The 21,875-nt window shown below is 39.1% G+C and overlaps 1 protein-coding gene across 1 annotated transcript in view; it reads right to left on the bottom strand.

Moving 5' to 3' along the window:
- The window catches only part of wdb (serine/threonine-protein phosphatase regulatory subunit widerborst), a gene marked incomplete at its 3' end in the record, with an annotated part of 203,504 nt that overhangs the window by 12,378 nt on the left and 169,251 nt on the right, over positions 1-21,875 (bottom strand). Inside the window, 2 exon segments of the mRNA XM_070085990.1 lie at positions 7,183-7,302; positions 15,750-15,963. Of these exon segments, the coding sequence (XP_069942091.1) occupies positions 7,183-7,302; positions 15,750-15,963 (334 nt within the window).

Raw genomic sequence — 21,875 nt, 5'->3', positions numbered from 1 at the left:
AGCAATCAATATCATATCTATTTCTGTAATATATCTTTCATTCTTCATTCATTCATTCATTAGAGATTTGCCGGTACTTCCGCCCCAGGTCTTCTCCAGATGGTGACCCGGCGTCTTTCATTCTATCAAATGAGACCGAAAAAATGAGAATATATCCATAACAACCATACAAAAATATACAGCTAAGCGGCCGCTAATGGCTGAGAAGTGAACTCCGCTATTTATGGTCTGATTCCTTTCATTTTTGGTGTACATGAAGAAGTATCTTTCCATCATACATTGCCCAAGTTTCGATAAGATAACTCAACAAACAACTGAGAAAATAATATAATAATAATAATAATAATAATAATAATAATAATTATTATTTACTACACGTACATGTACAAGGTATACAGGCCTAGCTGACATCAGTGACATACTAATGTATGGAAAGGCACTTGTTATGCTGAGTATTTCAAGAAAATTAGGTCAGTGTCCCAGGATAACACCCACACTAGTCGACTAACACCCAGGTACCCATTTACTGATGGGTAAACATAGACAACAGGTGTAAAGAAACACGCCTAATGTTTCTACCCTGGCTGGGAATCGAATATTTACCAAAAATCATGTATAGCTAACCCAAGCCAGGTACTAAAAATAAGCCATGTTGACTTTTTATTGGGTTATCCTAGGTTCTCTACACACATGCCGCTATGCGTGATAATCTATGTAGAGAAAATAACTTTATTGTATCATGTTTATGGTGCAGTATGAGTGTATATCATAGTTAGCCCTGTGCTATACTCCATTTTCTCTAATATAAGTCCCCAAGACAGGGACAGGAGAATGGTATTTGTATACCATACCTCTTCATACCTCCGTCAAACTGCTCGGTGTTATGCCAAATATTATTTATTCTGGAGTATTTAATATGTTTTATGTTATTTATATTGTTTATTATATCATATTAGATCAATTGTGATAGGCAAATAAGCTGTAGTGTTGATATTAGCGTAATAATAAAGCATATTCTCCTGCATCATGAGACTGAGCTCATAGCAACTGACAGTGGCTTCAAAGCCACCTTATCTTTAATGGATAATGAACTGTGTAGGTGCTTTACATAATGAAAAGCATTTCTTTTATTCATTGGAACCATGGCTAGGGCTAAAAGCAAGCAGGTTGAACAATAAATGGAGAAAAAGAAATTGGAATGACTTATGCAGCAAGTAGCACCACCAAACAGTACCAGCAGGTTGGTGTGGCGAACCTGGAAATTTGAAATTATGCTAGCCAAAATTAGTGCCGAATAACTGAAGGAACCGAATAACTTATTGCCGGATTTGTGATGGTGGACCTGTAATACATATTTTATGAAAAAGAGGATAAATAAATATACAAGGTATGATGTAGCATGTAAAGAAAGTAGTTTGTTAGATTATGTATTGGTAGATAAAAGGTTGATGGGTAGGCTCCAGGATGTACATGTTTATAGAGGGGCAACTGATATATCGGATCATTACCTGGTTGTAACTACAGTTAGAATAAGAGGTAGATGGGATAAGAGGAAAATGGCAACAACAAATAAGAGGGAGGTGAAAGTGTATAAACTAAGGGAGGAGGAAGTTCGGATGAAATATAAGCAACTATTGGCAGAAAGGTGGGCTGGTGTAGGTATAAGTAGTGTGGGGATTGAAGAAGGTTGGAATAATTTTAAAAATGCAGTATTAGAATGTGGGGCAGAAGTTTGTGGTTATAGGAGGGTGGGTGCTGGAGGAAAGAGGAGTGATTGGTGGGATGATGAAGTAAAGGGTGTGATAAAAGAGAAAAAGGTAGCTTATGAGAGGTATTTACAAAGCAGAAGTGTTGTAAGAAGAATAGAGTATATGTAGAGTAAAAGAAAGGTGAAGAGAGTGGTGAGAGAGTGCAAAAGGAGAGCAGATGATAGAGTGGGAGAGGTGCTGTCAAGAAATTTTAATGAAAATTAGAAAAAATTTTGGAGCGAGTTAAACAAGCTAAGAAAGCCTAGGGAACAAATGGATTTTTTTTTATTATTAACACACTGGTCGATTCCCACCAAGGCAGGGTGGCCTGAAAAAGAAAAACTTTCACCATCATTCACTCCATCACTGTCTTGCCAGAGGGGTGTTTAATGTTGCAGTTTAAAAACTACAGTTTTTAAACTGCAACATTAACACCCCTCCTATAGAGTGCAGGCACTGTACTTCCCATCTCCAGGACTCAAGTCCGGCCTGCCGGTTTCCCTGAATCCCTTCATAAATGTTACTTTGCTCACACTCCAACAGCACGTCAAGTATTAAACCCTATGTCTCCATTCACTCATATCAAACATGCTCACGCATGCCCGCTGGAAGTCCAAGCCCCTCGCACACAAAATCTCCTTTACCCCCTCCCTCCAACCTTTCCTAGGCCGACCCCTACCCCACCTTCCTTCCGCTACAGACTGATACACTCTTTGAAGTCATTCTGTTTCGCTCCATTCTCTCTACATGTCAGAACCACCTCAACAACCCTTCCTCAGCCCTCTGGACAACAGTTTTGGCAGTCCCGCACCTCCTCCTAACTTCCAAACTACGAATTCTCTGCATTATATTCACACCACACATTGCCCTCAGACATGACATATTCACAGCCTCCAGCCTTCTCCTCGCTGCAACATTCATCACCCATGCTTCACACCCATGTAAGAGCGTTGGTAAAACTATTCTCTCATACATTCCCCTCTTTGCCTCCAAGGACAAAGTTCTTTGTCTCCACAGACTCCTAAATGCACCGCTCGCCCTTTTCCCCTCATCAATTCTATGATTCACCTCATCTTTCATAGACCCATCTGCTGACACGTCCACTCCCAAATATCTGAATACATTCATCTCCTCCATACTCTCTCCCTCCAATCTGATATCCAATCTTTCATCACCTAATCTTTTTGTTATCCTCTTAACCTTACTCTTTCCTGTATTCACCTTTAATTTTCTTCTTTTACATACCCTACCAAATTCATCCACCAACCTCTGAAACTTCTCTTCAAAATCTCCCAAGAGCACAGTGTCATCAGCAAAGAGCAACCGTGACAACTCCCACTTTATATGTGATTCTTTATCTTTTAACTCCATGCCTCTTGCCAAGACCCTCGCATTTACTTCTCTTACTCCATCTATAAATATATTAAACAACCACGGTGACATCACACATCCTTGTCTAAGGCCTACTTTTACTGGGAAATGATCTCCCTCTTTCCTACATACTCTAACTTGGGCCTCACAATCCTCGTAAAAACTCTTCACTGCTTTCAGTAACCTACCTCCTATACCATACATCTGCCACATTGCCCCCCTATCCACCCTGTTATACACCTTTTCCAAATCCATAAATGCCAAAAAAACCTCTTAAGCCTTATCTAAATACTGTTCACTTGTATGTTTCACTGTAAACACCTGGTCCACACACCCCCTACCTTTCCTAAAGCCTCCTTGTTCATCTGCTATCCTATTCTCCATCTTACTCTTAATTCTTTCAATAATAACTATCATACACTTCACCAGGTATACTCAACACTTTTTTTTTTTCCAACAAGTCGGCCATCTCCCACCGAGGCAGGGTGACCCAAAAAAGAAAGAAAATCCCCAAAAAGAAATTACTTTCATCATTCAACACTTTCACCACACTCACACATTATCACTGCTTTTGCAGAGGTGCTCAGAATACAACAGTTTAGAAGCATATACATATAAAGATACACAACATATCCCTCCAAACTGCCAATATCCCAAACCCCTCCTTTAAAGTGCAGGCATTGTACTTCCCATTTCCAGGACTCAAGTCCGACTATATGAAAATAACCGGTTTCCCTGAATCCCTTCACTAAATATTACCCTGCTCACACTCCAACAGATCGTCAGGTCCCAAGTATCATTCGTCTCCATTCACTCTTATCTAACACGCTCACGCACGCTTGCTGGAAGTCCAAACCCGTCGCCCGCAACACCACCTTTACCCCCTCCCTCTAACCTTTTCGAGGACGACCCCTACCCCATCTTCCTTCCCCTACAGATTTATACACTCTCCATGTCATTCTACTTTGATCCATTCTCTCTAAATGACCAAACCACCTCAACAAACCCTCTTCAGCCCTCTGACTAATACTTTTATTAACTCCACACCTTCTCCTAATTTCCACACTCCGAATTTTCTGCATAATATTTACACCACACATTGCCCTTAGACAGGACATCTCCACTGCCTCCAACCGCCTCCTCGCTGCAGCATTTACAACCCAAGCTTCACATCCATATAAGAGTGTTGGTACTACTATACTTTCATACATTCCCTTCTTTGTCTCCATAGATAACATTTTTTGCCTCCACATATACCTCAATGCACCACTCACCTTTTTTCTTTCATCAATTCAATGATTAACCTCATCCTTCATAAATCCATCCGCCGACACATCAACTCCCAAATACCTGAAAACATTCACTTCTTCCATACTCCTCCTCCCCAATTTGATATCCAATTTTTCTTTTTCTAAATCATTTGATACCCCCATCACCTTACTCTTTTCTATGTTCACTTTCAACTTTCAACCTTTACACACACTTCCAAATTCGTCCACTAACCTTAGCAATTTTTCTTTAGAATCTCCCATAAGCACAGTATCATCAGCAAAAAGTAACTGTGTCATTTCCCATTTTGTATTTGATTCCCCATAATTTAATCCCACCCCTCTCCCGAACACCCTAGCATTTACTTCTCTTACAACCCCATCTATTAAACAACCATGGTGACATTACACATCCCTGTCTAAGACCTACTTTTACCGGGAAGTATTCTCTCTCTCTTCTACACACCCTAACCTGAGCCTCACTATCCTCATGAAAACTCTTTACAGCATTTAGTAACTTACCACCTATTCCATATACTTGCAACATCTACCACGTTGCTTCCCTATCCACTCTATCATATGCCTTTTCTAAATCTATAAATACAATAAAAAGTTCCCTACCTTTATCTAAATACTGCTCGCATATATGCTTCAATGTAAACACTTGATCTACACATCCCCTACCCACTCTAAAACCTCCTTGCTCATCCGTAATTCTACATTCTGTCTTACCTCTAATTCTTTCAATAATAACCCTACCGTACACTTTTCCTGGTATACTCAGGAAACTTATTCCTCTATAATTTTTACAATCTGTTTTGTCTCCCTTCACTTTATATAAAGGGACTATACATGCTCTCTGCCAATCCCTAGGTACCTTCCCCTCTTTCATGCATTTATTAAACAAAAATACCAACCGCTCCAACACTATGTCCCCCCCCACCCCTGCTTTTAACATTTCTGTCATGATCCCGTCAGTTCCAGCTGCTTTACCCCCTTTCATTCTACGTAATGCCTCATGCACCTCCCCCACACTCACATCCTGCTCTTCTTCACTCCTAAAAGATGGTATACCTCCCTGGCCAGTGCATTAAATTACCACCTCCCTTTCTTGGTCGATATTTAAAAGTTCCTCAAAATATTCTCGCCATCTACCCGAAACCTCCATCTCCCCATCTACTAACTCCCCTACTCTGTTTTTAACTGACAAATCCATTTATACCCCAGGCTTTCTTAACTTGTTTAACTCACTCCAAAAATTTTTCTTATTTTCATTAAAATTTCTTGACAGTACCTCTCCCACTCTATCATCCGCTCTCTTTCTCTAGTTTATAAACCGTCACATCTCTCATACTTGCTGTCATTCTCATTGTATCCCATCTACCTTCTACTCTCACTGTAGCCCCACCAAAAAAATGATCTATTTCTGGCCTCTCTATTAACATGCACCTGAAGTGTATCCATCAGTCTTTTATCTATCAATACATAGTCCAACAAACTACTATCACTATGCCATATATTTCATATACTTATTTATCCTTTTTTTCTTAAAATATGTATTACCAATTACCAAACTTCTTTCTATGCAAAGATCAATCAAAAGCCCCCTATTTTCATTTACCCCTGGCACCCCAAGCTTATCTACCACACCCTCTTGTACGACTTTAGCATTCAGGTCTCCTACCACAATCACTCTCTCACTTGGTTCAAAACTTCCTAAAGACTTGCTTAACATCTCCCAAAATTAATCAATCTCTCTCTCTCTCTCTACACTCCTCTCTTCTCCAGGTTAATAAACACTTATTATATCCCACTTTTTGCATCTGACCCTTAATTTAACCCACATAATACTTAGAATTTATACATTTATATTCCCTCTTCTCCTCTCATAACCGAGTCTTCAACATTACTGCTGCTCCTTCCTTAGTTCTAATTCGCTCAGATACTCCTGACCTAATCCCACTTACTTCTCCCCACTGGAACTTCCTTACCCCATTCAGCTTTGTTTCATTTAGAGCCAGGACCTCCAACTTCTTTTCGTACATAACACTGGCTATCATTTTTTTTTTTTTCAACAAGTCGGCAGTCTCCCACCGAGGCACTATATCCATGTACATTCAAACATCCCAACTTCATGTAAGTTTTTCTTATTTTAAGTAATTTATACAGGAGAAGGAGTTACTAGCCTACTGCTCCTGGCATTTTAGACACCTCTTAGGACATGCATGGTTTACAAAGGAAAGATTCTTTTCCACTTCCTCATGGAGATGAAAGGAAATTGATAAGAAGAACTACTTAGGAAATAGAAGAAAATTCTGATGGGTGTGTACACATACATGTACACGTATATGTAGTGTGCCTAAGTGTAAGTAGAGGTAGCAAGACAAATGTTTCCTCAAGTTTATGAGACAAAGGAAAGACCAGCAATCGTACCACTGTGTAAAACAATTACAGGTTTCCATTTCACATGCATTTTGCAGAATGGTTGTACCTCCCTGGGTGGTTGCTGTCTACTAACCTACTACCTATATCACATTAATTACAATACAAACACACACACACACAAATTATAGCATAAACTTTTTTTACCATGACACTTAAGTGCACGAAGTTGTAGGGAACTGTAGTCATTCTCAAGTTACTACATAAAAATCAAGAGAGGCAGAGCAAATGAAACTGAATGCACTTTATGTAACCAATTACACAAGCATAAAGCATTTAATTATAAGACTAAGAAAGAGGAAGATTTTCACCACCGAAAAATCTTACATAAAACGAAGTTTTGTGAAACTCACCTGGAAATGAGGACTGGAAACACACTTTGATATCTGCTTAAACAGTGGTTCTTGTATTTTGACAAACTGTGATGGTTCTATTACGTCGAGTATTTCTTCTATCTCGCCTAAAAACATTACCTGTGAAGATAAAAACTTGCTTAATTATACTTTGTTACTCCACATAAAATCAATGTTCACAGTTCAGTTGGTGGCTTCACTGAGGCCATCACATTTATCAATATATATACACATCCATATACCAGAGGATAAGAGAGGTACTTGACACTTATTATACAACTAGGTTGTGATGAGCGTGAATAATGAATCCCGGAAAGTGGTCGCATTATTCAAATTGTACGTACAGTGGTACCTCGATACTTGAACTTAATCCATTCCAGGAGACTGTTCGAATAGTAAGCTGTATGAATCTTGAATCAATTTTCCCATAAGAAATAATATAAATTGGATTAATCCGTTCCTGACCCCAAAAAATTACCAATCATAAAACATTTTAAGTAAAAATATTGCTTATCAAAACCTGTATAATAATATTTGCATGCATAAAAGCATACATGAAAACTATACAAACAATAAAAACATGAAATAAATGAAAATTCAACTGCACTTTACCTTTACTGAGGAGTGGTGATGGCCTAAGAGGAAGGTGGAGAGATGTTATTGTTTGGAAAGGTTGTCATCTTCCATAAAAAATCTGGTAACTGCCTATCTGGTATTTTTTCTCTTTTCTGTCTCTGTGCAGTAGATGATGATGGGGATTCACTAGCATGTTATTTTTTCTTTGTTAAAGAAGCTGTCCAACATTTGCTAGGATGCCATTTTTCCACCAGGCTCTGTGTCTGAGCCCAATGGTAACACAGTTCCTTAATTTCTAAAGTGGAAATGTTTCCTTTACTGCTTCCCTCCTCTGAAGATGAAATTTCCTCAACCACTTTTAATTGCTGCACCTTGTGCAGGTCTTGAAGTTCTCTATAGTGAGCTCATTCTTGTGATCCTCCATCAACTCCTCTACATCCTCATCATTCATTTCCAAACTCATGGATTGACCCAGAGAAACAATATCCTTCACTACAGGCTCTGCCTCAAAGCCTTCAAAATCTGACACACAGTCTGGCCACAATTTCTTCAAGGCAGAGTTCATTGTGCTGAACCCCCTCCCCAGCCTTTGTCTATTATCCTTAAACACCAGAAGATATTAAAATGGTTTTTCCAAAATTCCCTGAAGGTAAGCTCTATTTCAGAGGATACTTCAAAGAAACTATTAAACAGTGCTTTTGTGTAAAATTTCTTAAAACTGGAAACTACCTGCTGGTCCATGGGTTGGATAAGAAGAGTGGTGTTAGGGGGAAGACAAGAACTTCACTTTAATGAAGCTGTATTCATCCACCAAATTTACCTCCAAGCCTGGAGGGTAAGCAGGAGCACTGTCCATTACCAGAAGTGCCCTTAATGTTAAGTTTTTTTCTGCAAGGTACTGCTTCACACTTGGGGCAAATACTTCATGTATCTACTCAGTGAAGAACTGCCTTGTTACCCAAGCTTTACTATTAGTCCTCCACATTACACAGTTTACTTTAATCACATTGTTTTTCTTAAACACCCTTGGATTTTCAGAGTGATAGACTAGCAATGGTTTCATTTTGGAGTCCCCACTAGCACTATCACACAAGAGTGTTAGCCTGTCTTAATGGGCTTGTGTCCTGGTAATGATTTTTCTTCTTGTGTGACGTAGGTTCTCTTATGCATTCTTTTCTAAAAGAGGCCGGTTTTATCACAATTAAAATTTTGTCGACAAATAAATCCCTCAATGTCTACATACGCTTTACAGTCCTTAACAAACATTTCAGCCTCATCTCTGTTGGTACTAGCAGCCTCCCCATGCCTTACTACACCACGAGTCTCTCTTTAATTGTTCTCACTGCTTTCCTTTTAGGCTTGTTTGGAGCATTACTATTTTTTGGGGCCATGATTACTTACTTTCAATGAAAATATTTAAAAACACCACAGAATAACAATGAAATACCACAAATTTTCACGGAGCTTGTACAAACAATGCTTAATGAACAAAAGTTGACGAGAGACTGAATATGTGATGCTTTGTTATTGCTGGACTTTATCCAAATGGACCATTTTGTTTAGGTCCAATATCTGGGCAACGTCTGAATGCAGTCAAAGTTTTCTCGAGAAAGTGGGGCGAATATCGAGTTGTACAAATATTGAGGCTCCATTGTAATTTTTGTGCACGATTTGAAGAGTTTCGGAGGGAAAACTAGTATTAATTGAGCCCTAAAGCAAAATTCACAATATTCGACCTTGCTCTATTCGAGACCTAGCTGTATTCATGGTAAATATGGGGTACTGTGTAATCAAGTTTCATCTAAGGAGGCAATTACAATTTCTTGGATCAGGAGCCTTTCACCAGACTCAAAGTACTTGTCCCATAAACAAATCAAGAGTTCAATTTGGCAAGTACACTCACACATCCCTGTGGACAATCTTATTAACATAATTTAGAAAGATTTAAATTCTCTGAAGTATTTTTAAGAAAATAAAACTGAGTTAAGCATTGTGACAAGGTCTTCCACTGATAAAGCATTAAGAAATTAAAGATACTGTTATACTAGAGACAAGTAAGAGCAGCAGCAGCTGTAGCCTGGACTTGGGCAAGGCTGCCAAGCTGCTGCTCTTTTTTATTTACAGGACACAAACATTTTGGTTAGTTGCTTATAAACATAGTTTGCTTTTATCACTATCAAATATAGATTATCACTGCAACTTTTTACTAGTATGATCAACTTACCTTTTCTTTATTCTTTTTAACACTCTGGCCATCTCCCACTGAGGTAGGGATGACTCAAAGAAGCATTTTCACCATCACTCACTCCATCACCATCTTGCCGAAGGTATACAAATACTACAGCTCAGATGTCAGTCCTTCAGAATGCAGGCACTGTATTTTCCACTTCCATGACAAGTTTAGTTAACCAATTTCTGACTCGCATCATAAATGTTACCATGCTCATATTGCAACAGCACTTCAAGTCATAAATACGACTTGCCTCCACTCACTCCTACCTAACACACTTACACATGCCTGTTGCATGTCCATGCCCCTTGCATACTAAACTTCCTTTACCCCCCCCCCCCTCAAACCTCCCCTAGGACTCGTACTACATAAATAAATGCAAGCAAAATTATTGTACATGTTTATAGAGGGGCAACTGATATATCGGATCATTATTTAGTTGTAGCTACAGTTAGAGTAAGAGGTAGATGGGAAAAGAGGAAGGTGGCAACAACAAGTAAGAGGGAGTTGAAAGTGTATAAACTAAGGGAGGAGGAAGTTCGGGTGAGATATAAGTGACTATTGGCAGAAAGGTGGGTTAGTGCAAAGATGAGTAGTGGGGGGGTTGAAGAGGGTTGGAATAGTTTTAAAAATGTAGTATTAGAATGTGGGGCAGAAGTTTGTGGTTATAGGAGGGTGGGGGCAGGAGGAAAGAGGAGTGATTGGTGGAATGATGAAGTAAAGGGTGTGATAAAAGAGAAAAAGGTAGCTTATGAGAGGTTTTTACAAAGCAGAAGTGTTATAAGAAGAGCAGAGTATATGGACGGTAAAAGAAAGGTAAAGAGAGTGGTGAGAGAGTGCAAAAGGAGAGCAGATGATAGAGTGGGAGAGGCACTGTCAAGAAATTTGAATGAAAATAAGAAAAAATTTTGGAGTTAAACAAGTTAAGAAAGCCTAGGGAAAGTATGGATTTGTCAGTTAAAAACAGAGTAGGGGAGTTAGTAGATGGGGAGATGGAGGTATTAGGTAGATGGCGAGAATATTTTGAGGAACTTTTAAATGTTAAGGAAGAAACAGAGGCAGTAATTTCATGCACTGGTCAGGGAGGTATACCATCTTTTAGGAGTGAAGAAGAGCAGAATTTAAGTGTGGGGGAGGTACGTGAGGCATTACGTAGAATGAAAGGGGGTAAAGCAGCTGGAACTGATGGGATCATGACAGAAATGTTAAAAGCAGGGGGGATATAGTGTTGGAGTGGTTGGTACTTTTGTTTAATAAATGTATGAAAGAGGGGAAGGTACCTAGGGATTGGCAGAGAGCATGTATAGTCCCTTTATATAAAGGGAAAGGGGACAAAAGAGACTAAAAATTATAGAGGAATAAGTTTACTGAGTATACCAGGAAAAGTGTACGGTAGGGTTATAATTGAAAGAATTAGAGGTAAGACAGAATGTAGGATTGCGGATGAGCAGGGAGGTTTCAGAGTGGGTAGGGGATGTGTAGATCAAGTGTTTACATTGAAGCATATATGTGAACAGTATTTAGATAAAGGTAGAGAAGTTTTTATTGCATTTATGGATTTAGAAAAGGCATATGATGGAGTGGATAGAGGAGCAATGTGGCAGATGTTGCAAGTATATGTATGGAATAGGTGGTAAGTTATTAAATGCTGTAAAGAGTTTTTATGAGGATAGTGAGGCTCAGGTTAGGGTGTGTAGAAGAGAGGGAGACTACTTCCCGGTAAAAGTAGGTCTTAGACAGGGATATGTAATGTCACCATGGTTGTTTAATATATTTATAGATGGGGCTGTAAAGGAAGTAAATGCTAGGGTGTTCGGGAGAGGGGTGGGATTAAATTTTGGGGAATCAAATTCAAAATGGGAATTGACACAGTTACTTTTTGCTGATGATACTGTGCTTATGGGAGATTCTAAAGAAAAATCGCAAAGGTTAGTGGATGAGTTTGGGAATGTGTGTAAAGGTAGAAAGTTGAAAGTGAACATAGAAAAGAGTAAGGTGATGAGGGTGTCAAATGATTTAGATAAAGAAAAATTGGATATCAAATTGGGGAGGAGGAGTATGGAAGAAGTGAATGTTTTCAGATACTTGGGAGTTGACGTGTCGGCGGATGGATTTATGAAGGATGAGGTTAATCATAGAATTGATGAGGGAAAAAAGGTGAGTGGTGCGTTGAGGTATATGTGGAGTCAAAAAACGTTATCTATGGAGGCAAAGAAGGGAATGTATGAAAGTATAGTAGTACCAACACTCTTTATGGGTGTGAAGCTTGGGTGGTAAATGCAGCAGCGAGGAGACGGTTGGAGGCAGTGGAGATGTCCTGTTTAAGGGCAATGTGTGGTGTAAATATTATGCAGAAAATTCGGAGTGTGGAAATTAGGAAAAGGTGTGAAGTTAATAAAAGTATTAGTCAGAGGGCAGAAGAGGGGTTGTTGAGGTGGTTTGGTCATTTAGAGAGAATGGATCAAAGTAGAATGACATGGAAAGCATATAAATCTATAGGGGAAGGAAGGCGGGGTAGGGGTCGTCCTCGAAAGGGTTTGAGAGAGGGGGTAAAAGAGGTTTTGTGGGCAAGGGGCTTGGACTTCCAGCAAGCGTGCGTGAGCGTGTTAGATAGGAGTGAATGGAGACGAATGGTACTTGGGACCTGACGATCTGTTGGAGTGTGAGCAGGGTAATATTTAGTGAAGGGATTCAGGGAAACCGGTTATTTTCATATAGTCGGACTTGAGTCCTGGAAATGGGAAGTACAATACAGTGGACCCCCGCATACCGTTGGCCTTACATAACGTTAAATCCGCATACCGCTACATTTTATCGCTAAGATTTTGCCTCGCATACCGCTAAAAAACCCGCTCAACGCTGTTCGTCCGAGACGCGTCTAATGTGCGCCCTTAGCCAGCCTCACATGTTCTGCCGGTGGCATTGTTTACCAGCCAGCCTCCGCGGTAACATCCAAGCATACAATCGGAACATTTCGTATTATTACAGTGTTTCTGGTGATTTTATCTGCAAAATAAGTGACCATGGGCCCCAAGAAAGCTTCTAGTGCCAACCCTACAGGAATAAGGGTGAGAATTACTATAGAGATGAAGAAAGAGATCATTGATAAGTATGAAAGTGGAGTGAGTGTCTCCGAGCTGTCCAGGTTGTATAGTAAACCCCAATCAACCATCGCTACTATTGTGGGCAACAAAAAGGCAATCAAGGAAGCTGTTCTTGCCAAAGGTTTAACTGTGTTTTCGAAACAGAGATCGCAAGTGATAGAAGATGTTGAGAGACTCTTATTGGTGTGGATAAATGAAAAACAGATAGCAGGAGATAGCATCTCTCAAGTGATCATAAGTGAAAAGGCTAGGAAGTTGCATCAGGATTTAATTAAAAAAATGCCTGCAACTAGTGATGATGTGAGTGAATTTAAGGCCAGCAAAGGTTGGTTTGAGAGATTTAAGAGGCGTAGTGGCATACATAGTGTGATAAGGCATGGTGAGGCTGCCAGTTCGGACCACAAAGCAGCTGAAAAATATGTGCAGGAATTGAAGGACTGAAACCTGAACAAGTGTTTAATTGTGATGAAACAGGCCTGTTTTGGAAGAAAATGCCAAGCAGGACGTACATTACTCAGGAGGAAAAGGCACTCCCAGGACATAAGCCTATGAAAGACAGGCTTTATCTGTTGATGTGTTCCAATGCTACTGGTGATTGCAAAGTGAAGCCTTTATTAGTGTATCACTCTGAAACTCCCAGAACATTCAGGCAAAAGAATGTCCTCAAGGCTAATTTGTGTGTGCTGTGGAGGGCAAACAGTAAGGCATGGGTCACCAATGACTTTTTCTATGACTGGTTACACCATGCATTTGCCCCCAATGTGAAAGATTACCTAACTGAAAAGAAATTAGAACTTAAGTGCCTCCTGGTGTTAGACAATGCCCCTGGTCATCCTACAGACGTGGCAGAGCGACTTTATGGGGACATGAAATTCATTAACATCAAGTTTTTGCCTCCTAATACCACTCCTCTCCTGCAGCCCATGGACCAGCAGGTTATTGCAAACTTCAAAAAACTGTACACAAAAGCTCTGTTTGAAAGGTGCTTTGTAGTGACCTCAGAAACTCAACTGACTCTAAGAGACTTTTGGAGAGATCACTTTAATATCCTCAATTGTGTAAACCTTATAGGTAAGGCTTGGGAGGGAGTGACTAAGAGGACCTTGAACTCTGCTTGGAAGAAACTGTGGCCAGAATGTGTAGACAAAAGGGATTTTGAAGGGTTTGAGGCTAACCCTGAGAATCCTATGCCAGTTGAGGAATTCATTATGGCATTGGGAAAGTCCTTGGGGTTGGAGGTTAGTGAGGATGATGTGGAAGAGTTGGTGGAGGAGGACAATGAAGAACTAACCACTGATGAGCTGATAGATCAACTTCAACAGCAAGAGGCCAGACCTGAGGAAACTGGTTCGAAGGAGGGGAGAGAGAAATTGAAGAAATTGCCTACTACAAAGATTAAGGAAATCTGTGCAATGTGGCTGAAAGTCCAAACCTTTATGGATGAAAATCACCCTCACACAGCTATTGCAAGCCGTGCTGGTGACTATTACACTGACAAAGTTGTGAAACACTTTAGGGAAGTCATAAAGGAACGAGAGGTACAGGCCACTATGGACAGATATGTTGTGCGACAGAACTCCAGTGACTCTGAAGCTGGTCCTAGTGGCATTAAAAGAAGAAGGGAAGTAACCCCAGAAAAGGACTTGACACCTCAAGTCTTAATGGAAGGGGATTTCCCTTCTAAACACTAACACACTCTCCTCCTCCCATCCCATCAATCATCACCAGATCTTCAATAAAAGTATGTGTCATGTAATTGTGCATGCCTTTTTCAGTTTGTGTGTATTAAAATTAATATTTCATGTGGTAAAAATGTTTTTTTTCATACTTTGGGGTGTCTTGCACGGATTAATTTGATTTCCATTATTTCTTATGGGGAAAATTCATTCGCATAATGATAATTTCGCATAACAATGAGCTCTCTTGCACGGATTAATATCGCTATGCGGGGGTCCACTGTACCTGCACTTTAAAGGAGGGGTTTGGGATATTGGCAGTTTGGAGGGATATGTTGTGTATCTTGATATGTGTATGCTTCTAAACTGTTGTATTCTGAGCACCTCTGCAAAAACAGTGATAATGTGCGAGTGTGGTGAAAGTGTTGAATGATGATGAAAGTATTTTCTTTTTGGGGATTTTCTTTCTCTTTTGGGTCACCCTGCCTCGGTGGGAGACGGCCGACTTGTTGAAAAAAAAAAAAAATTGAAACTATTTTTCACATTCCACAATCCACAGCTATAGAATATTCCATGTCATCGGCCATGAGTTTCATCAAATTTAGACAAACGGAAATATTCCCACCATTTATGCAGCAAGAAATGCCTGATGGTCAGACAACCACCCTGAGGGAAGTGGTATCCCTCCCAGAGAAGAGGGTCCCCTACCCTTAGGTGGAGACCACCAACTTCAACAAGGTGACCTAGCATCGGGAAGGGTTCAGCAAGCTATATAACTTGCCTATTAATTTAGCTAATTACTACTGGTACTATTACTACTACTGCTGCTGCTAATACTATTCCTCAGCAAAAGAATGAGTGTATTTGCAAATATGGCTAGTCAAATTTAACATCTGCATGCACTAATATTTATAATTTTTGCCAACTTGAAATATAGAAGAACAGACATATTATGATGTAGCACTGCTACAGCTGACTTACCTCTTTCTGACTACAAGTTTTAGGCCAGAATTTCAAAAGTCCTTTTATGACTGGCTCAGTGAGTGTTGGGTCCTTCTCGAGGAACTGCACCACACAGTAGGCCAGCTGTGCATGGTATAGACTCAAACACTTCACTTTGTGCAGTGGGATCAGCACCTTGATCAAAAATTGCTTATGCTCAGCCTTTAGTGGCAGAGCAAACCCATTGATTATACTGAAATATTAAAAAAAAAAAAAAAATTAATCAACAAAGATAAATACAGGAACACCTAGTTATAAAACTATCAATTTTTGGCTAAGCAACATCCAAGACCCCAGCCTGAAAATTCAAACTCCATCCTACTACAGTTTTCTTATTGTAACTTTACTCTCCTTGTTTACTACAACATACCAATCAAGACTTTCTCCTTAGTATCACAATGCAGCTTTGTTACTCTTGGTACATGCCTAATTACTCATGTTCAAGAAAATATATTAACCCAAGGTAACTGAACAGAAAAACTTTGATATCAAACTTTGAAAAACATCCAAACTTTAACCCTTAACCCTTAAACTGTCCAAACATAGATCTACGTTCACATGTGTAGCGCTCCAAAAGTAGATCTACGTTTTTTTATACTTTTCAAATCTAACAAAAAAAATGTAGATCAAAGTTTTTTTACAATCTTTCAAATGTAAAAAAAAAAAAAGATCTACTTACAAATGTTGAAAAAATGTATATCTACGTTTGGACACTTTAAGGGTTAAACTGTCCAAACGTAGATCTATGTTCACTTGAGTAGTGCTCCGAACATAGATCTATGTTTTATTTTTTCATGCCTTCAAATTTAGCGTGATAGGCCTGAGTCACCTAGACATGAGAGAATGGGTTTGCGCACTCAGTGTGCGCAGCACGAAAAAAATTGGGGACGCCAGCGTACCACGTGGTAGCACCAGTTAGTTTCAGCTCCATCTTGGGTCAACACCACGGCAAACCCTCTTTATTCGTGATTCACTCACGCTTTGTCGTATTAACACTCGACTATCCTTGGAAAGTGAAACAGAACATGAATTTAGTGAATTTGACATCAATATGGCCACTAATGATCAAGGAATTAGTAAAACTATTCACGACAACCCAGATGACCCTCAGCCCATCACCTCTGGGGTGGCCAGTGTGGCCATACCAGACCCTCAGCCCAGCACTTCTGAGGTGACCAATATGGCTAATGTGGCCAGTGTGGCCACAACAGACCCTCGGCCCAGCACCTCTGGGGTTGCTAGTGTTACTACCCAAAGGCAACTCTGCAAGAGGAAACTATAATTTTCCATGTGTTATGGTGTTGACAATAGTGAAAGTGGTATAAGAGACGATGATGAAATAGATTTTATGCCCACAGAGGATTCATCAAGTTAAAGTGATTATCATTATTCCCCAGTGAAATGTACTTCTAGGTGTCGTCGCCTACGTTCAGGCAGTGTGCCATATGCAGTTGGCAAGGGTCGTGGCAAGTCACGGCCCAAAACCCCAGCCACAGATAGTGATAGTGATCATGAAGGAGAATATGCTGGGATGGAGGAAGAGGTGGTGTGTGGCAAGGTGCCTGGACCTCGTGGTATGGTGGGTGGGCAGACAAAGGATTCCAGCACCCTCTCAACCATGTGTTGCCTCCACTCCTGTCCTTCCTCCTGCTCCCCCACGCCCCATGTCACAGGTCCACCCTGCACCATGTGACCGCGAATGGAACTGGACAGAAAGTACACCATTCATGCCACATCCTTTCAATTTTGATGCCAATGGAAGTGGCATCATGTCACAATGTTCCATCACAAATGAGTTTACAAAGTTAGACTATTTTCAACTATACTCTGATATGCCTATAATGAACCTGATTGTTACCCAGACCAATATGTACTACTGGTACAGGTCCTCCATCACAAATCCGGCATCATTGGGACCTGTAGTGTGCCGGATTACCGAGTTTGCTGAATTACAGAGTGGTTAGGTTAGAATGCACTTAATAAAATTAACCAACTTGACTTACACAGTTCATTGAACATCGGCAAAAATTGAACATTTCCGCAACTTTGAGCTCAATTTCAAGGTACTTTTCGTCATGAAAGCAATCAAAATCATGTCTATTTCTGTAATATATCTTCCATTCTATCAAACGAGTCCAAAAAATGAGAATACAACCATAAAAACCATACGAAAATATACTGCAAAGAGGCGGCTAATGGCTGAGAAGTTAACTCCCTTATTTATCGTACGTCTTTTTTATTTTTGTTGTACATTAAGAAGCATCTCTCCATCATACATTGCCCAAGTTTCAATGAGATAGCCCAACAAACCGAGAAAAAAAAATATTTACCAAAAATCATATATGGCAAGCCCAAGTCAGGTACTGGAAATAAGTCACTCTGTTTGACTTTTCTGAGTTATCCTAGGTTCTCTATACATACACTGCTATGTATGATAATCTATGTAACTGTATTTGTGTATACCTGAATAAACTTATTTACTTCTAGTCTGTCAACTGAGTACAAGAAACTGCCCATTCACTTATTTCAACTACCCAATAAAGTCAGAAATTGGCAATTTGGCCGATTTCACACAAATTTCAACAGATGCCAATTTCAAAATTGAATCCAGAATAAACAATGCAGACATTCCTGGCACTAAAATAACATTTTCTCTGTTCATTAGTCACGGCTACAGGCCCCTCTTGTATTACTCTTGCTTACCATTTGGAATTTTTATTCACAAAAAATAGAAGACTTACTGTTATGCAGACTACTGCATTATTGTAATAATTGTATAAATAATGTCAATCCATTCTTGACTCCGTATTGGAATTTAGACTGGCAGGCGGACAGGTATTGGACTCTTGAGCTTCGCTAAAGAATAGAACATTTTCGCTACTGTGAGCGCAATTTCAAGGTACAGTAGGGCCCCACTTATACGGCTGGTTAGGTTCCAGGCTACCGCCGTAAAGCGGAAACAGCCGTAAAGTGGAACACCCTTTTTTTCCACTTACAAATGCATACAAACACTAGATAACAAGTTTACACTAACATATATTAAGTTAGCAATAGAACCAGGCATCAAAAAACAAGAAAAAAAGTACAATACACACATAGTGCACTCATTACTTACCTTAAAATATTTATAGTCTTAATCTAGGGTGAGACAAGTAGTATTTATTGTAAGAAATAAAGTGTGGTATGTATGGTAGTCAGCCAGGCTACCATACCAGGCCACCCCACCCACACATACAATTCTATGATATTTAAGCATCCCAGAGCGATAAAATGTATATACAGTTCACTCATTACTTACCTTAAAATATAGGGTGAGATGAGTAGTATTTATTGTAAAAAATCAAGTGTGGTATGTATGGTAGTCAGCCAGGCTACCATACCAGGCCAACCCACCTACACACAATATTCTATTATATTTAAGCATCCCAGAGCGATAAAATGTATATACAGTTCACTCATTACTTACCTTAAAATATTTGTAGTCTTAATGTAGGGTCAGGAGTAAGTAAATGAGATAAAACGAATAAATGAGAGAGAAAGAATGAGTGCATGAGAGGGGACAGGCGCAGAGTTATGTAAACAAACCAGGCGAAGGTAAGTTTTGTAAACAAAGTGTACACGTCTGGTTTGTGTACAAGTTACATTGTGTACAGGTTGTCTCTACATTGATACGGTAGAATAAATAAAGAAGAACACTCCCATTCTCATGTAACATGGAAGGCAATGGAAATAAGTCACTCTGACTTTTTTGGGTTATCCTAGGTTCTCTACACATATGTTGTTATGTATGATAATCTATGTAACTGTATTTGTGTATACCTGAATAAACTTACTTACATACATACGAAAGGAATAATTTTCTACAGTTACCCCCAGTAACATTTTCTCTTATGTTAGATTAGAGAAAATGTTATTCTTGGCGTCACTTGTACAAGTTATCTGGCTACCACATCTCATATGAGATGTGGTAGCCAGATAACTATTGTGGGGTGTATTCATCATCTTTTTATGTTATGTATCGTGTTTATTATATAATTTTGAAAAAAATATCATGGATGGATTAATGAAAATGTGTATATTAACGTAATATACAACATTTAATGAGACTTGGTGATTATTATTATTATGTATTTTTAATATGGCGTCACTTGTGCAAGTCGTCTGCTACCACATCTCATATTTATGTTTATTTATTCTATTGTGGGGTGTATTTATCATCTTTTTATGTTATGTATCGTGTTTATTATATAATTTTGAAAAAAATATCATAGATGGATTAATGAAAATGTGTATTTAACGTAATATACGACATTTAAATGAGACTCGATGATTATTATTATCATTACTAATATGACGTCTGGAGACATAAGACACTCTTACTGATTTTAATGTGTACCTGCATGCCAGCAGAGTATGTAAGTTTATTTAAGTACAGGTATACATAAGTATAATTATCAGAGTATATATAAAATATGAAATAACTTTTAAAAACATTTGAAATTTTGGAGTTTCCAGACAAAATGGAGAGACTTAGTGCTTACTGAGCTCACGAAGAATGTAAACAAACAGGGTGGGGCGCGGTGACCGTATTAGAAAGTCAGGTGGGGGGAGCCGTATAGCGAGTTTTGGTCATAATTTGAAATGACCGTATTAGTGGAACGCCGTAAAGTGAAACGCCGTAAAGCGGGGCCCTGCTGTACTTTTCGTCATGAAAGCAATCAAAATCATATGTATTTCTGTAATATATCTTTCATTCTATCAAATGAGAGCGAAAAAATGAGAATATAACCATAACAACCATACAAAAATATACCGCTAAACGGCCTCTAATGGCTGAGAAGTGAACTCCGCTATTTATGGTCTGATTTCTTTCATTTTTGGTGTACGTGAAGAAGTGTCTTTCCATCATACATTGCCCAAGTTTGAATAAGATAACCCAACAAACAACTGAGAAAATAATAATAATATAATAATAATAATAATAATAATAATAATATATTTACTACACGTACATGTACAAGGTATACAGGCCTAGCTGACATCAGTGACATACTACTGTATGGAAAGGCACTTGTTATGCTGAGTATTTCAAGAAAATTAGGTCAGTGTCCCAGGATAACACCCACACTAGTCGACTAACACCCAGGTACCCATTTACTGATGGGTAAACATAGACAACAGGTGTAAAGAAACACGCCTAATGTTTCTACCCTGGCTGGGAATCGAATATTTACCAAAAATCATATATGGCTAACCCAAGCCAGGTACTAAAAATAAGCCATGTTGACTTTTTTGGGGTTATCCTAGGTTCTCTACACATATGCTGCTGTGTGTGATAATCTATAGAGAGAAAATAACTTTTTTGTTTCATGTTTATGGTGCAGTACGAATGTATGTCATAGTTAGCCCTGTGCTATACTCCGTTTTCTCTAAGTCCCCCAAGACAAGGATAGGAGAATGGTATTTGTTTACCATATCCTCTTCATAACTCTGTCGAACTGCTTGGTGTTATGCTAAACATTATTCATTCTATAGTATTTAACATGTTTTATGTTATTTATATTGTTTCTTATGTCTTATTAGATCAATTGTGATAGGCAAATAAGCTGTAGTGTTGATATTAGCGTAATAATAAAGCGTATTCTCCTGCTTCATGAGACTGAGCTCATGGCAACTGACAGTGGCTTCAAAGCCACCTTATCTTTAATGGATAATGTACTGTGTAGGTGCTTACATAATGAGAAGCATTTCTTTTATTCATTGGAACCATGGCTAGGGCTAAAAGTAAGCAGGTTAAAACAATAAATGGAGAAAAAGAAATTGGAATGACTTATGCAGCAAGTAGCGCCACCAAACAGTACCAGCAGGTTGGTGTGGCGACCCTGGAAATTTGAAATTATGCTAGCCAAAATTTGTGCCGAATAACTGAAGGAACCGAATAACTGATTGCCGGATTTGTGATGGCGGACCTGTATACAGTGGACAACAGAGATGTTGCAGAATCATCACGGCTGTGCAGGTGGCTGAAATGTATTTATTCCTTGGCACTGTCATGCTTATGCCACATACATATAAGAACAATATAGCACACTACTGGTACACAGA

Source organism: Cherax quadricarinatus, chromosome 17 (genome assembly GCF_038502225.1).
Source record: "Cherax quadricarinatus isolate ZL_2023a chromosome 17, ASM3850222v1, whole genome shotgun sequence".
NCBI classification, from domain to species: Eukaryota; Metazoa; Arthropoda; class Malacostraca; order Decapoda; family Parastacidae; genus Cherax; species Cherax quadricarinatus.
This window is presented reverse-complemented; position numbering and strand designations above follow the sequence as displayed.